Raw genomic sequence first — 16,280 nt, 5'->3', positions numbered from 1 at the left:
GAGCTGCCATGTTTATGAGCTGAGCAACGTAATCCAGCGTTACCTGACACTGACAGCGTTAAGTGCGTCACGACCCACGAATCAACGAACCGATAGCCATGTTGTTATAGTACCTATCCTATCTCGCGAATAATTTTTTTCTCCGAGATGTAATGACTTCTCGGCCAACAAGTATCGCGCTTTTTATACTCGCTGCAAAGTACACGGTATGGGGTTACTTCGCTTGGCGAATAATTCACAGCTCGTTGTACCGCTCAGAACCTGAAAAGTCGGCATCCATCGCTGCTTCCAGATTATCGAATGGTGTAGTCTGCTACAGAGAACAAAATGGGCATTGAACATTTGGCCTAAGGTTGAAAAAACACTCGACACCACGATAAGTCGGGACCTTTGCTTAGCCTCATCACAGAGAGTTCATTTCTCCAGAGTTATGACACTATCGGGAGTCATATAATCCGTAAGTTGATTAGAAAATAATTTCATTACGGTAAACACATTATGCGACTACATATTTTCTTTAACGTTTGACAAAGAGTTTGACAGCTCGAAAAATTTTGCATCTCTATCAATTTTCGGATCAACGTTTACTTTACTTGTAAAAAAATCCCTTAACGCGTATTTTCTTTCGTTTTCTAACTGGGAATCTGTTTTCTGTTTATCAATTATACTCAACCTTTCGAACGCAACACTTATCATGGGATCTTAAGAAGGTTATGTTTATACTCGAAATCAATGCAAACTTCTACGCAGTATTTTAGAACTTCTTTGTTCTGTGAATAAATTTATCCAAAGAATTGATTTGCGATAACAAATTTTAGAGTCACATTGTTTATTGACAACAAATTTACCCTACATGAGTGTAATAATTAATCTAAAATTTGCGGTTCTATTCTTCGTTACTGTTTGCATACTTGACATCATTCTCAATATAAACCTATCAGATTCATCTGCTGCTTAAGTTGTGATTGGAACAGTTTATTTTTAAATTTATTATGTATTTAGTAAGCAATTTCTTTTGTCTTTCAGAATTCCACCTACGTATTCAATGGGAAACTGTTATGCCTAAAATTTGTATAGAGTCTTTCATTGTGTAAGAAAACAATGTATGGTAACGTAGAATTGGAAACCGTGTCTGAGGTACACTTTCGACGATTACTCGGCACTACGATAGATCCAAACATTAGTTTGGCTATGGGAGAGGAAGATTACTTTTGTAAATTGATTTTATATAAGGAAATTGCAGATTCCAGGTAACTTGTACAGTATTTTAAAATGACGAAATCAAAATAGTTTTACGACAATAAGCCTTCAAGAGCCGAGTCGACCAACAAAACTACATTTCTTACTATTGCTCTAAGGCAACATTTTATTTTCAGAGTGAGAATATGGGACGTTGTAATACTCATTCCAAATTTGATATTTCTCATATTCATCGCTGCAAGATTTAATAGAGCTAGGCTTAAGTTGCGTGCAACTAGCAGTCCAATATACTTAGCATTTTATGGTCTTGTAAGTAACTTTATGAAATTTTACAGCCTCAGAAATTTGTTTCGGTTTTATTAAACCAACGTTATTTTCAATACTCAACAGGTTGTAAGTAATATCCTAATCTCAGTAATACGCTGTGTCGTATCAATGACTGTTAACGCAGCAGCAACTGTAGGTGGTTTAGCAGATAAGATTCTATGGGTTACGGTCAGATTCTTCCTACTATCTACAGAAATGAGCGTGGTTATATTCGGCTTAGCTTTCGGTGAGTCGACGCTAATTTCCGCAAAGCAAAAATGTCCACCTTTATTACATATATTTTTATATCAATGTTAATTAACGTTTACTTTTTCAGGACACTTAGACAGTCGCTCTAGTATTCGAAGAGTTTTGCTGGCTACATCTTTTATAGCACTAGCATTCACGATAACTCAAGGTACACTGGAATTGGTTTTACCTGATGACACATTTGAAATACCGAGCAGAAAATTTTATCTTTTCGGTCATGGAGGAATGATGTTCTGGTTCTGCAGCAGTCTTGTGTTCACAACGGTATGAAAAGTTTAAACTGCAGATTGTGCTATACTAAAACTTGACCCAATTTTTTGAAATCTTCTTTACAGATATACTTTCTTATATTAATACTGCCACGAACAAGATTGCGGGATAGACTTGCTTTGCCTAGTAAGTATCTCACTTTAATAATTTACCCTTAACTTGGAAACTCCACTTGCAATACACTAAACCCTCAAGAATACCGATTATATATGTATTAGTCTATTCATTACCTTATGGCATTTCACTTTAGCTAAAAGAAGTTTTTACGTCTACGCGGGTATCTTGGCTTTTGTCGATTTACTACAATCGATAGGAGCAGGTCTGTTGAACTATATGCAGGCTCCTGAAGGGCTTTGTATAGTTGACATCACTGCTGCGCTGTACTTGACTCTATTCACACCATTGGTCTACCACACATTCTTGTCAGAATTGTTTGGGTATGTTATGAGCTTTTCTTTTCAATTGCATAAACATCCATACGGCATTATGCTCTTAACAAACAAATAAATGACTGATTTGAATAATAGCGCAAAAAGTCCCTTGTGTAATGCTTCTGATTTTTATTTATAGCGTCTCCCAGCCAACTCTAATGTTCTCGTACAAGGCACAAGTTGATGATGCTATGGACGAAGATACGGTTTCATTACCTCATCAACAGAGTTTTTCTTCATTGAAAACTGACAGCGACTACATATATCAGGTCCATACTCCATTTATTCATATGCCGCTATTCGACTCAACGTTATCGAAATCTTCTTCCATTTCTAAACATAGATCAAATTACTCATTAGCGGCTGGGCAGATTCTTGTAAAAAATTGGTCGGGTAAATCTATTTCTCAGGTTGAATTAAATGCTGGTTCAACCTCTAAAGGACTCGATGAACGTCAACGTGCTCTGAAAACTGGGTACAAAAGCAGTCTCACATTTCCAAAGTTAAAATACTCACCACTGAGTACGCCCAATTTGAATGTCTGTCATTCAGCATTGGATTTAAAGTCGGATTTGAAAAACCATCAAGACGTAACCAGTGTTTCAAATTACACGCTTTCTCCAACAGCCAGTAATTTAATTTATTCACCGGAATGTCGCGATAGTAATGTCAACTTGTTTTCACCATCGAATGACAATGATCTTAAAAATTTTCCTACCGAAACTAAATCTACTGCCAACATTACATCGGTTGCGCTAGCGTCCGAAACTGTTGATTATTCTCGTCCGAGATCTGAAATATTCAAGAGCAGAGGACTTCCTGCTTACCAATTCTTTGAACAAGATGCTGTAATTAATTCTAGATCATCAGTCAGCAGTGAAATGTTGGGATTCGATAATGCTGATTCTGTATTACATTCTGGAAAACTACAGAAACGTAGCTCCAACATGTTTAGAAATTATGTGGGAAATTTGTCAGAATCGAATTTGTTGCTACGCAAGGATAAAAAACCAATGTCCATTAACGTCCCATCAACCAGTATAAATACAGCGTTATTAAACGATGAAGAATTTACAAACTTGGATCAGATTAAACCGTCTACAAGTGGTTCGAAAATTGAATCGTTGAATACCAGTCCAAAGTCATTAGGGCAAACGAAAAGCACAACTAGTGTTTTGAGTATAGGTAATGAAGGAAATTTTAAAAAATTATCACCACACAAACAGAGCAGTTTCAAAGATCAAAACTTTTCAATTCTGCATTTGAACCCAGTGAAATTAGAAACTGCATTAATTCCTGATTCACAAACGTTGGTAGAAGATTCAGAAATAAGTTCCTTTGCTTCTGCACAATCCCAGAATACTGATTTATCCTTTTTTTCCGCGAATAACTCATTCGACAATACCACCAGTGATGTGAAAATTTCCAACTCGTCATTACAAAATTCTAAATCGACAACATCTTACAGTTTTAATAACTCTGATGATAATTCCAAAAACTCAACCAGCTTAAGCGATTATCTGAAATTATTCAATGCCCCGCCAAAACATACAGATTAATAGTCTCCATGTTGCGCAATCTTCAAGTCTTGTAAATATATCATTATTCAACGTACACATTGCTTTGGTTATGTTCCTAAGGTTTTAATTAAACTTGTATATAACATAATTATTATACTCAATGCCTAACTGAAGTAAGCATGAATTTTTCTATGAAAATCAGGTACTAGTGATGGTTGATGGTTGTATTATTTTTAAAAAATATGCACAGTTTGGTAGAGTAAGAGTATATAATGCGGTAAAGAATCGTTTTTTACTGACTTTGGATTTGGGGTGTGAATTGTAAATAATCGAATGAATGTTGACTTATAAGAAGGCAACCTATTGTACTATATTTCACAGCCCAGATAAAAATGATTAGATGCACAACTCTCTGCTAGTGATCAAATATTTTTTATTACAATTGTATTTAGATTTAGCATGCGACGTTCATTTTATTAAACGTATTATTGTAGCTATCATTCTCGTTTTATTAATTCACACTAATTTTATATTAAACAAACATTAACATTTGAACTTTTAACCCATTTCTCAAATCAAACAGGTAAGGAACAGGTTTCGAAAGATTAGAAAGAAATTTGGCATGCTTCGCTTTAGTAAAAATAACATTCCTTCAGAATCAAACGGACCAGTAATGCTTAATCTGGCTACTAATGTCACAAAAAATGGGACGAGTCTCTTCGTAATGAAAGCAATCACAAGCTCATTTTATAGTTTCGTCTTTGCTTTTTTTCAATACCCGTAAACTTATTTTGCCAGACATTGTACTATATCTGCATACAGTCAAATACGTTTGATCATTTTCACAAACGAAAAAGAAACCGATCGTGATGTTTACGAAACAGCGTCATTTCCTTTTAAATCTGATTCTTGAACTGAGGTAGTAACAAGTGGTATAAACATATCGATAAACACACTGTAATAGCGGCCTAATCCTAGATAGATATTTACAGATGCTCGATGTATTTTTTTCCGCTGACCATTCGATTTCGTATAGTTGTTTTTCTCACGTTATAAGGATGTTGAATATTGCTCAGGGATTAGCGTTTGTGAAATTGACGGGATATTTTTCAAAACTGTTGAATTCGCCTTGATTGATTCCAAAGCAGAATATTCTTCTGTTTGCAGAACAACAGTGTTTATGATTCAACTCAATTTGACACTGGTGCTACCCCGGTGAATCCGTTGTACGCTGCTTCCTTGCAAAGTCCAGACAGCATAACGGGGTACAGTATAGATAGTCAAGATGCTCACACCCATAACAACGGCTATCAACAATAAAAGTACGTTTTAATATGTAAGGAGCGTAAGAATTGCTGATAAAGTCTTTACCTTGAGACTATAATTTTGACGTATCAGAGTGATGAGTTGGAATTATAGACAGAAATAATCTTTCATGTCATAGTGTATAATTGTAGGACAAATTTGTACCATTTTCTGTTTGGATGAACAAACAAATTTGCTACGATATTTATACTTTTGCTGTTATTGATAATAAAAATTGTATTTTTTGTCTAAGCTGTGGAAGAAACCTCGGCGTGTTTTTGTTTTCTATTTTTAACTAAACTTGAATTTGTTGTAACACTTAGCAGTGATGTGCTGCTATCGTTGCTGGGACAAAAGAACAAAGTGTCGAGTTACTACCTTGGTCGAATTAAGTGCGGATAATTTTACCCTCTATCTGCTTCTATATTCTTGAACTAACAATAAGGATGCACAAATAACATTCTGCCAAAGTGCATTGGTAAGCTGCTGTTTCTTATTTGAACTACCGAGTACTTGTGGTTGAAGTATGAAAGATTCGCACAAGATTCTCACATTCAAAAATTACGTGCATCGTACTTCAAGTCTATCCATGATTCTTTGATATTAAGTTGTTAGCTATAAACCAATGCTTTATGAGTATTAATTGTTCTGAGATTTTTTTCCCTCTGCAAGGAATCTAGTCGTTAGTCAAGTGACTGAAGTAATGCATAACTGGATCTTTTACTGTATAGAACTTACAGAATGTACTAGAGTGTAAATATGGAAAAAGATTTTGATTTCTGATTAAACAGTAGAATATGAATTTCGATTTGAATTGATTGTTCAGTGATAGTATACTTCAAATACATATTTGTATATATATATGTACACAGTTTATTTGGTAACGTTGATGATATATAAGTATAATATCTTTCTAAGAATACTTTATTCTGCAACCATTGCTTTGTTTAGAATTTATGAGTTGATGTTTACTGGGGTGAACAAATGTAAGTTTTAGTTTAAGATGCTATTAATATTTCTATTTTAGGTATTACAATGGTTCTCAGGCAACTTCAAACAATTGTATAAGGTGAATGCACCGGTTATCGTCACTGAAACAGTAACTGGTAGACATGCGTTAGGATATATCTATAAGTAAGTCGTCAGCCCCTGTATTTGAAGAGCACTGTTGATTACTAGTTCGGTAACAGGTATTAGTGCGTTACCCCTGATAAGTGATTATATTGACTGTGGAAATAGCACTAGACTATGTACTCGATATAGTTATCGGCAGGTTATATTCATCTTCAATCGTGCTTTCAATTTGTTTTCAAATTATGCGGTTCTGCTCTAGCTCTAACTTCGGGGGACTATAGGATTGAGGAATTATTTCGGTGTTTCATTGTTAAATCCTTACAGACAAAAATTATCGATCGTGTAAAAATACCATCGTTAACTATTGGAAAGTGTTCAAAAACTGTTCAAATGCTGTTTTAGAATAGTTATTTCTCGGTTTTACACATTTTATGTAAATCTAAGTTTGGATTAAGTTGGAGATTCACGAATCAGGAGTGCAAGTTGTGAATGCAAAAAGCAACGAATAAAAAACGATTATATAGATGAATACATTTTTATTGAAGATCTTACTGGTCAGATCTGATTGAATGCGAATGATTCTATCATGTTATAATAAAGCTCAATTGCAATTGTAGCATGATCTTGAGTGAAAGAGATATTACTTGAGATTATGGGTATACGAAAGTATACCACATATATATACACCAAATACATGTATGTATGAAAGTGGTTGAAATTTCACCTTTTTATGTTAGAAAATGATAGAGTTAAGAAATATTTAGTTAGAATATTCATTATAAAAACTAATCAGATATGTACATGAAATAGACATCACACGTAATTGCCAAACCGTGGGGTGAAGTACTAAAAGATAATGAAAATACAAACATATAACATAAGGCATAAGAATAATGACTTTTCTTAAATACAATCCAAATTTCAAATATCATCGAATTCGGAATCATACTTGAATGTATACATGGTATGAACAATTAATACATGACGCATGTACTAATAGTCAATACAAATTATGATACCTATTGCATACAACGGATGTGTAAGAATACCGTGAAATTCTAAAGGCTAATCCTGAAGTCAGTAATCTACGAACTGTTGCAAAATGGTGTGGGAATCGAAATATAGTAATATACGACGTTTTATTACCGATTAATTACCCAGCCCAACCAAAAATTTTATGTCCGTGAACTAGTAAATAAGACAGTCCTATCATTAGCTTAGAAACCATATTATATTACTCAGAATATATGTAAGAATTTAGATTCAGCAACTACCACCAGGATTGTAATACACATAAGTCACACGGCGATATTCCTTGTTTTCAGTCTCACCGGATCAAATTCATTAGCGTGGTTTACTGATTTCTTCAAAAACAAGTTATATGTAAAGGTCAAAACATCGCAACATGATGAAAATTTATTTGCAATAGGTTCATTCTCGTTGAGTTCCAAAAGTTTAATATATGTTTTTACAATTATTAAATGCTTCGTAACTTGTAACAATGTGAGAAATCCCAGCTAATCGTAAGATAAATTGTGCAGATTGGGATATCACAGCGCGAGGTCTCGAGATTTTCAATGGGCGTGTTATTTTGCATTTTTAAATGTGTACAAGGTAATGATAGAAATGTTAAATGAATTCTAAAACTCGATATCTTCTATCCATGCTATTTTCCTACTTTTGCAATCAACCCGATTATTAATTGTAATCTGATTGAATAGTAAGATATGAAAATAATTAAGGGTGTATAATTCAACCATAAATCACAAACGTGATTATATTTAAGTGATCTTCGGTGTACTGTGAACTAGACTAAAAGAATCCATCCATTCTGTACATATAATATATAATATGATGTATACTTTACTGTGAATTCGTAACCTTCATGATATACCCTGATATTTCAACACATAAAACTGAGATATGTCAGTTGAGTATTCATTGATTATAAGTTGCCCTTCTATGAGGAATAATGTTCAGTTATTCTTGCTATGTATTTGACTATATTATTAACCCTCCGTGTGAACAATGTTTCTTACACCTTTTGTCTGCACACGTTTTAAAAGTATTCTATGCTTTCAAAAAATTGGAAAATGATTCAGGGCTTCTTCTCAAAGTGTTAATTCATTATCTATGAGTTTGCAGAATTTTTGATTCAGATTACGATCGTTTCCTGTACAACCACGTATTATTATACAACTAAATATGATTTCGATCAAAGCATGCATTTTTATAAAGAGATCAATGAATTGCGTTTCATGATTCTGGACAAATTATCACGAGAGGTTTCAGACATCATTAATGCAAAACAACGTACATAGCAATTTCTTCATCAAATTAGTCTCCGAAGGATCATGAAGAAGCTTGATTCTAAAACCAAACGTTTTCGGCTCACGAAATTGGTAAAAAAAAAAAGACTAACCCCTTTGGATTCTCTCAGTCAAAAACTTGTCGATGATGAATATTGATGAAATTGTCGTTTTCTGAGTTCCCTATAGTCTAATTTGTCAGGAGAGGGTCATACCAATCAAATCAACGATCAAAAGTTTCTGGTCGAAAAATTGGCAAAAAAGTAAGGCTTTTGCATTTTTGGCGAAAATTTTGGCGATTTCGAAAAGTGCTGGAATAAAGTCTTCTATGGACTATTCCGACGTGATTTTGCGAGAGAAATCGATTGGGCGCAGTCCCATTACGCTGCGATCAACGCATCACAAGTTACAGTCAAAAAACGAGAACCTGTGTTTGAGACATTTTTCAGCAGGTGCCTTTTCGCTCGCCATTTCTCTCCTGTTAGTCCTACGCTGTTTTCGCTGCGATTTCTGAGTTCCTGAGGGTCCAATTGGTCGGATAAGGGTCATTTGAATCGAATCTGAAACCAAAAGTTTTTTGCCCAAAAAAAAAGTAAGGCTAACCCCTTTGCATTTTTGGCGAAAATTCTCGCGATTTTGAAAAGTGCTGGAATAAAGTCTTCTATGGACTATTCCGACGTGATTTTGCGAGAGTAATCGATTGGGCGCAGTCCCAATACGCTGCGATCAACGCATCACAAGTTACAGGCAAAAAACGAGAACCTGTGTTTAAGACATTTTTCAGCAGGTGCCTGTTCGCTCGCCATTTCTCTCCTGTTAGTCCTACGCTCTTTTCGCTGCGATTTCTGAGTTCCTGAGGGTCCAATCGGTCGGATAGGGGTCATTTAAATCGAATCTGAAACCAAAAGTTATTTGCCCAAAAAAAAAGTAAGGCTAACCCCTTTGCATTTTTGGCGAAAATTCTCGCGATTTTGAAAAGTGCTGGAATAAAGTCTTCTATGGACTATTCCGACGTGATTTTGCGAGAGTAATCGATTGGGCGCAGTCCCAATACGCTGCGATCAACGCATCACAAGTTACAGGCAAAAAACGAGAACCTGTGTTTAAGACATTTTTCAGCAGGTGCCTTTTCGCTCGCCATTTCTCTCCTGTTAGTCCTACGCTCTTTTCGCTGCGATTTCTGAGTTCCCGAGGGTCCAATTGGTCGGATAAGGGTCATTTAAATCGAATCTGAGACCAAAAGTTTTTTGCCCAAAAAAAAAGTAAGGCTAACCCCTTTGCATTTTTGGCGAAAATTCTCGTGATTTTGAAAAGTGCTGGAATGAAGTCTTCTATGGACTATTCCGACGTGATTTTGCGAGAGAAATTGATTGGGCGCAGTCCCAATACGCTGCGATCAACGCATCACAAGTTACAGGCAAAAAACGAGAAGCCGTGCTCAAGACATTTTTCAGCAGGTGCCGTTTCGCTCGCCATTTCTCTCCTGTTAGTCCTACGCTCTTTTCGCTGCGATTTCTGAGTTCCTAAGGGTCCAATTGGTCGGATAGGGGTCATTTAAATCGAATCTGAAACCAAAAGTTTTTTGCCCAAAAAAAAAGTAAGGCTAACCCCTTTGCATTTTTGGCGAAAATTCTCGCGATTTTGAAAAGTGCTGGAATAAAGTCTTCTATGGACTATTCCGACGTGATTTTGCGAGAGAAATCGATTGGGCGCAGTCCCAATACGCTGCGATCAACGCATCACAAGTTACAGGCAAAAAACGAGAACCTGTGTTTGAGACATTTTTCAGCAGGTGCCTTTTCGCTCGCCATTTCTCTCCTGTTAGTCCTACGCTCTTGTCGCTGCGATTTCTGAGTTCCTGAGGGTCCAATTGGTCGGATAAGGGTCATTTAAATCGAATCTGAGACCAAAAGTTTTTTGCCCAAAAAAAAAGTAAGGCTAACCCCTTTGCATTTTTGGCAAAAATTCTCGCGATTTTAAAAAGTGCTGGAATAAAGTCTTCCATGGACTATTCCGACGTGATTTTGCGAGAGAAATCGATTGGGCGCAGTCCCAATACGCTGCGATCAACGCATCACAAGTTACAGGCAAAAAACGAGAACCTGTGTTTGAGACATTTTTCAGCAGGTGCCTTTTCGCTCGCCATTTCTCTCCTGTTAGTCCTACGCTCTTTTTGCTGCGATTTCTGAGTTCCTGAGGGTCCAATTGGTCGGATAAGGGTCATTTAAATCGAATCTGAGACCAAAAGTCTTTTGCCCAAAAAAAAAGTAAGGCTAACCCCTTTGCATTTTTGGCGAAAATTCTCGCGATTTTGAAAAGTGCTGGAATAAAGTCTTCTATGGACTATTCCGACGTGATTTTGCGAGAGAAATCGATTGGGCGCAGTCCCAATACGCTGAGATCAACGCATCACAAGTTACAGGCAAAAAACGAGAACCTGTGTTTGAGACATTTTTCAGCAGGTGCCTTTTCGCTCGCCATTTCTCTCCTGTTAGTCCTACGCTCTTTTTGCTGCGATTTCTGAGTTCCTGAGGGTCCAATTGGTCGGATAAGGGTCATTTAAATCGAATCTGAGACCAAAAGTTTTTTGCCCAGAAAAAAAGTAAGGCTAACCCCTTTGCATTTTTGGCGAAAATTCTCGCGATTTTGAAAACTGCTGGAATAAAGTCTTCTGTGGACTATTCCGACGTCATTTTGCGAGAGAAATCGATTGGGCGCAGTCCCAATACGCTGCGATCAACGCATCACAAGTTACAGGCAAAAAACGAGAACCTGTGTTTAAGACATTTTTCAGCAGGTGCCTTTTCGCTCGCCATTTCTCTCCTGTTAGTCCTACGCTCTTTTCGCTGCGATTTCTGAGTTCCTGAGGGTCCAATCGGTCGGATAAGGGTAATTCAAATCGAATCTGAGACCAAAAGTTTTTTGCCCAAAAAAAAAGTAAGGCTAACCCCTTTGCATTTTTGGCGAAAATTCTCGTGATTTTGAAAAGTGCTGGAATAAAGTCTTCTATGGACTATTCCGACGTGATTTTGCGAGAGAAATCGATTGGGCGCAGTCCCAATACGCTGCGATCAACGCATCACAAGTTACAGGCAAAAAACGAGAAGCTGTGCTCAAGACATTTTTCAGCAGGTGCCGTTTCGCTCGCCATTTCTCTCCTGTTAGTCCTACGCTCTTTTCGCTGCGATTTCTGAGTTCCTGAGGGTCCAATTGGTCGGATAGGGGTCATTTAAATCGAATCTGAAACCAAAAGTTTTTTGCCCAAAAAAAAAGTAAGGCTAACCCCTTTGCATTTTTGGCGAAAATTCTCGCGATTTTGAAAAGTGCTGGAATAAAGTCTTCTATGGACTATTCCGACGTGATTTTGCGAGAGAAATCGATTGGGCGCAGTCCCAATACGCTGCGATCAACGCATCACAAGTTACAGGCAAAAAACGAGAACCTGTGTTTGAGACATTTTTCAGCAGGTGCCTTTTCGCTCGCCATTTCTTTCCTGTTAGTCCTACGCTCTTGTCGCTGCGATTTCTGAGTTCCTGAGGGTCTAATAGGTCGGATAAGGGTCATTTAAATCGAATCTGAGACCAAAAGTTTTTTGCCCAAAAAAAAGTAAGGCTAACCCCTTTGCATTTTTGGCAAAAATTCTCGCGATTTTAAAAAGTGCTGGAATAAAGTCTTCTATGGACTATTCCGACGTGATTTTGCGAGAGAAATCGATTGGGCGCAGTCCCAATACGCTGCGATCAACGCATCACAAGTTACAGGCAAAAAACGAGAACCTGTGTTTAAGACATTTTTCAGCAGGTGCCTTTTCGCTCGCCATTTCTCTCCTGTTAGTCCTACGCTCTTTTCGCTGCGATTTCTGAGTTCCCGAGGGTCCAATTGGTCGGATAAGGGTCATTTAAATCGAATCTGAGACCAAAAGTTTTTTGCCCAAAAAAAAAGTAAGGCTAACCCCTTTGCATTTTTGGCGAAAATTCTCGTGATTTTGAAAAGTGCTGGAATGAAGTCTTCTATGGACTATTCCGACGTGATTTTGCGAGAGAAATCGATTGGGCGCAGTCCCAATACGCTGCGATCAACGCATCACAAGTTACAGGCAAAAAACGAGAACCTGTGTTTGAGACATTTTTCAGCAGGTGCCTTTTCGCTCGCTATTTCTCTCCTGTTGATCCTACGCTCTTTTCGCTGCGATTTCTGAGTTCCTGAGGGTCCAATTGGTCGGATAAGGGTCATTTAAATCGAATCTGAGACCAAAAGTTTTTTGCCCAAAAAAAAAGTAAGGCTAACCCCTTTGCATTTTTGGCGAAAATTCTCGCGATTCTGAAAAGTGCTGGAATAAAGTCTTCTATGGACTATTCCGACGTGATTTTGCGAGAGAAATCGATTGGGCGCAGTCCCAATACGCTGCGATCAACGCATCACAAGTTACAGGCAAAAAACGAGAACCTGTGTTTGAGACATTTTTCAGCAGGTGCCTTTTCGCTCGCCATTTCTCTCCTGTTAGTCCTACGCTCTTTTTGCTGCGATTTCTGAGTTCCTGAGGGTCCAATTGGTCGGATAAGGGTCATTTAAATCAAATCTGAGACCAAAAGTTTTTTGCCCAGAAAAAAAGTAAGGCTAACCCCTTTGCATTTTTGGCAAAAATTCTCGCGATTTTAAAAAGTGCTGGAATAAAGTCTTCTATGGACTATTCCGACGTGATTTTGCGAGAGAAATCGATTGGGCGCAGTCCCAATACGCTGCGATCAACGCATCACAAGTTACAGGCAAAAAACGAGAACCTGTGTTTGAGACATTTTTCAGCAAGTGCCTTTTCGCTCGCCATTTCTCTCCTGTTAGTCCTACGCTCTTGTCGCTGCGATTTCTGAGTTCCTGAGGGTCCAATTGGTCGGATAAGGGTCATTTAAATCGAATCTGAGACCAAAAGTTTTTTGCCCAAAAAAAAAGTAAGGCTAACCCCTTTGCATTTTTGGCAAAAATTCTCGCGATTTTAAAAAGTGCTGGAATAAAGTCTTCCATGGACTATTCCGACGTGATTTTGCGAGAGAAATCGATTGGGCGCAGTCCCAATACGCTGCGATCAACGCATCACAAGTTACAGGCAAAAAACGAGAACCTGTGTTTGAGACATTCTTCAGCAGGTGCCTTTTCGCTCGCCATTTCTCTCCTGTTAGTCCTACGCTCTTTTTGCTGCGATTTCTGAGTTCCTGAGGGTCCAATTGGTCGGATAAGGGTCATTTAAATCGAATCTGAGACCAAAAGTTTTTTGCCCAAAAAAAAAGTAAGGCTAACCCCTTTGCATTTTTGGCAAAAATTCTCGCGATTTTAAAAAGTGCTGGAATAAAGTCTTCCATGGACTATTCCGACGTGATTTTGCGAGAGAAATCGATTGGGCGCAGTCCCAATACGCTGCGATCAACGCATCACAAGTTACAGGCAAAAAACGAGAACCTGTGTTTGAGACATTCTTCAGCAGGTGCCTTTTCGCTCGCCTTTTCTCTCCTGTTAGTCCTACGCTCTTTTTGCTGCGATTTCTGAGTTCCTGAGGGTCCAATTGGTCGGATAAGGGTCATTTAAATCGAATCTGAGACCAAAAGTTTTTTGCCCAAAAAAAAAGTAAGGCTAACCCCTTTGCATTTTTGGCGCAAATTTTCGCGATTTTGAAAAGTGCTGGAATAAAGTCTTCCATGGACTATTCCGACGTGATTTTGCGAGAGAAATCGATTGGGCGCAGTCCCAATACGCTGCGATCAACGCATCACAAGTTACAGGCAAAAAACGAGAACCTGTGTTTGAGACATTCTTCAGCAGGTGCCTTTTCGCTCGCCATTTCTCTCCTGTTAGTCCTACGCTCTTTTTGCTGCGATTTCTGAGTTCCTGAGGGTCCAATTGGTCGGATAAGGGTCATTTAAATCGAATCTGAGACCAAAAGTTTTTTGCCCAAAAAAAAAGTAAGGCTAACCCCTTTGCATTTTTGGCAAAAATTTTCGCGATTTTGAAAAGTGCTGGAATAAAGTCTTCTATGGACTATTCCGACGTTATTTTGCGAGAGAAATCGATTGGGCGCAGTCCCAATACGCTGCGATCAACGCATCACAAGTTACAGGCAAGAAACGAGAACCTGTGTTTGAGACATTTTTCAGCAGGTGCCTTTTCGCTCGCCATTTCTCTCCTGTTAGTCCTACGCTCTTTTTGCTGCGATTTCTGAGTTCCCGAGGGTCCAATTGGTCGGATAAGGGTCATTTAAATCGAATCTGAGACCAAAAGTTTTTTGCCCAGAAAAAAAGTAAGGCTAACCCCTTTGCATTTTTGGCAAAAATTCTTGCGATTCTGAAAAGTGCTGGAATGAAGTCTTCTATGGACTATTCCGACGTGATTTTGCGAGAGAAATCGATTGGGCGCAGTCCCAATACGCTGCGATCAACGCATCACAAGTTACAGGCAAAAAACGAGAACCTGTGTTTGAGACATTTTTCAGCAGGTGCCTTTTCGCTCGCTATTTCTCTCCTGTTGATCCTACGCTCTTTTCGCTGCGATTTCTGAGTTCCTGAGGGTCCAATTGGTCGGATAAGGGTCATTTAAATCGAATCTGAGACCAAAAGTTTTTTGCCCAAAAAAAAAGTAAGGCTAACCCCTTTGCATTTTTGGCGAAAATTCTCGCGATTCTGAAAAGTGCTGGAATAAAGTCTTCTATGGACTATTCCGACGTGATTTTGCGAGAGAAATCGATTGGGCGCAGTCCCAATACGCTGCGATCAACGCATCACAAGTTACAGGCAAAAAACGAGAACCTGTGTTTGAGACATTTTTCAGCAGGTGCCTTTTCGCTCGCCATTTCTCTCCTGTTAGTCCTACGCTCTTTTTGCTGCGATTTCTGAGTTCCTGAGGGTCCAATTGGTCGGATAAGGGTCATTTAAATCGAATCTGAGACCAAAAGTTTTTTGCCCAGAAAAAAAGTAAGGCTAACCCCTTTGCATTTTTGGCGAAAATTCTCGCGATTTTGAAAACTGCTGGAATAAAGTCTTCTGTGGACTATTCCGACGTCATTTTGCGAGAGAAATCGATTGGGCGCAGTCCCAATACGCTGCGATCAACGCATCACAAGTTACAGGCAAAAAACGAGAACCTGTGTTTAAGACATTTTTCAGCAGGTGCCTTTTCGCTCGCCATTTCTCTCCTGTTAGTTCTACGCTCTTTTCGCTGAGATTTCTGAGTTCCTAAGGGTCCAATTGGTCGGATAGGGGTCATTTAGATCGAATCTGAAACCAAAAGTTTTTTGCCCAAAAAAAAAGTAAGGCTAACCCCTTTGCATTTTTGGCAAAAATTCTCGCGATTTTAAAAAGTGCTGGAATAAAGTCTTCTATGGACTATTCCGACGTGATTTTGCGAGAGAAATCGATTGAGCGCAGTCCCAATACGCTGCGATCAACGCATCACAAGTTACAGGCAAAAAACGAGAACCTGTGTTTGAGACATTTTTCAGCAGGTGCCTTTTCGCTCGCCATTTCTCTCCTGTTAGTCCTACGCTCTTTTCGCTGCGATTTCTGAGTTCCTGAGGGTCCAATCGGTCGGATAAGGGTAATTCAAATCGAATC

General features: G+C 38.3%; 1 protein-coding gene across 6 annotated transcripts; it reads left to right on the top strand.

Annotated features, from left to right (window-relative positions):
• The first annotated feature begins 20 nt into the window (after positions 1-20).
• On the top strand, positions 21-8,340 carry LOC124211848 (transmembrane protein adipocyte-associated 1 homolog). Of its 6 annotated transcripts, XM_046611364.2 has the most exons (10): positions 21-457; positions 1,027-1,250; positions 1,359-1,509; positions 1,591-1,753; positions 1,844-2,040; positions 2,112-2,172; positions 2,297-2,483; positions 2,617-2,746; positions 5,165-5,319; positions 5,626-8,340. In XM_046611364.2, exons 2-9 carry the CDS (start codon positions 1,102-1,104, stop codon positions 5,315-5,317), a joined length of 1,191 nt encoding a protein of 396 aa, XP_046467320.1. In that variant the 5' UTR covers positions 21-457; positions 1,027-1,101; the 3' UTR covers positions 5,318-5,319; positions 5,626-8,340. The 6 variants fall into 6 exon arrangements, with proteins under 6 accessions (XP_046467320.1, XP_046467328.1, XP_068989929.1 ...); XM_046611372.2 differs by having other exon boundaries at positions 1,377-1,509; positions 5,165-8,340; XM_069133828.1 differs by having other exon boundaries at positions 5,165-8,340.
• The last annotated feature ends 7,940 nt before the right edge of the window (positions 8,341-16,280 follow it).

The sequence above is a fragment of the Neodiprion pinetum genome, chromosome 1, assembly GCF_021155775.2.
Source record: "Neodiprion pinetum isolate iyNeoPine1 chromosome 1, iyNeoPine1.2, whole genome shotgun sequence".
Lineage (NCBI taxonomy): Eukaryota > Metazoa > Arthropoda > Insecta > Hymenoptera > Diprionidae > Neodiprion > Neodiprion pinetum.
This window is presented reverse-complemented; position numbering and strand designations above follow the sequence as displayed.

What these genes read in the sequence shown, in the direction of transcription:
- LOC124211848 (XM_069133826.1), top strand. Translation starts at nt 1,102, where the DNA reads ATGTATGGTAACGTAGAATTGGAAACCGTGTCTGAGGTACACTTTCGA. An exon ending in TATATTCGGCTTAGCTTTCG is followed by an intron (nt 1,754 to 1,843) that starts GTGAGTCGACGC and finishes TTACTTTTTCAG; the next exon opens with GACACTTAGACAGTCGCTCT. An exon ending in GCAGTCTTGTGTTCACAACG is followed by an intron (nt 2,041 to 2,111) that starts GTATGAAAAGTT and finishes TCTTCTTTACAG; the next exon opens with ATATACTTTCTTATATTAAT.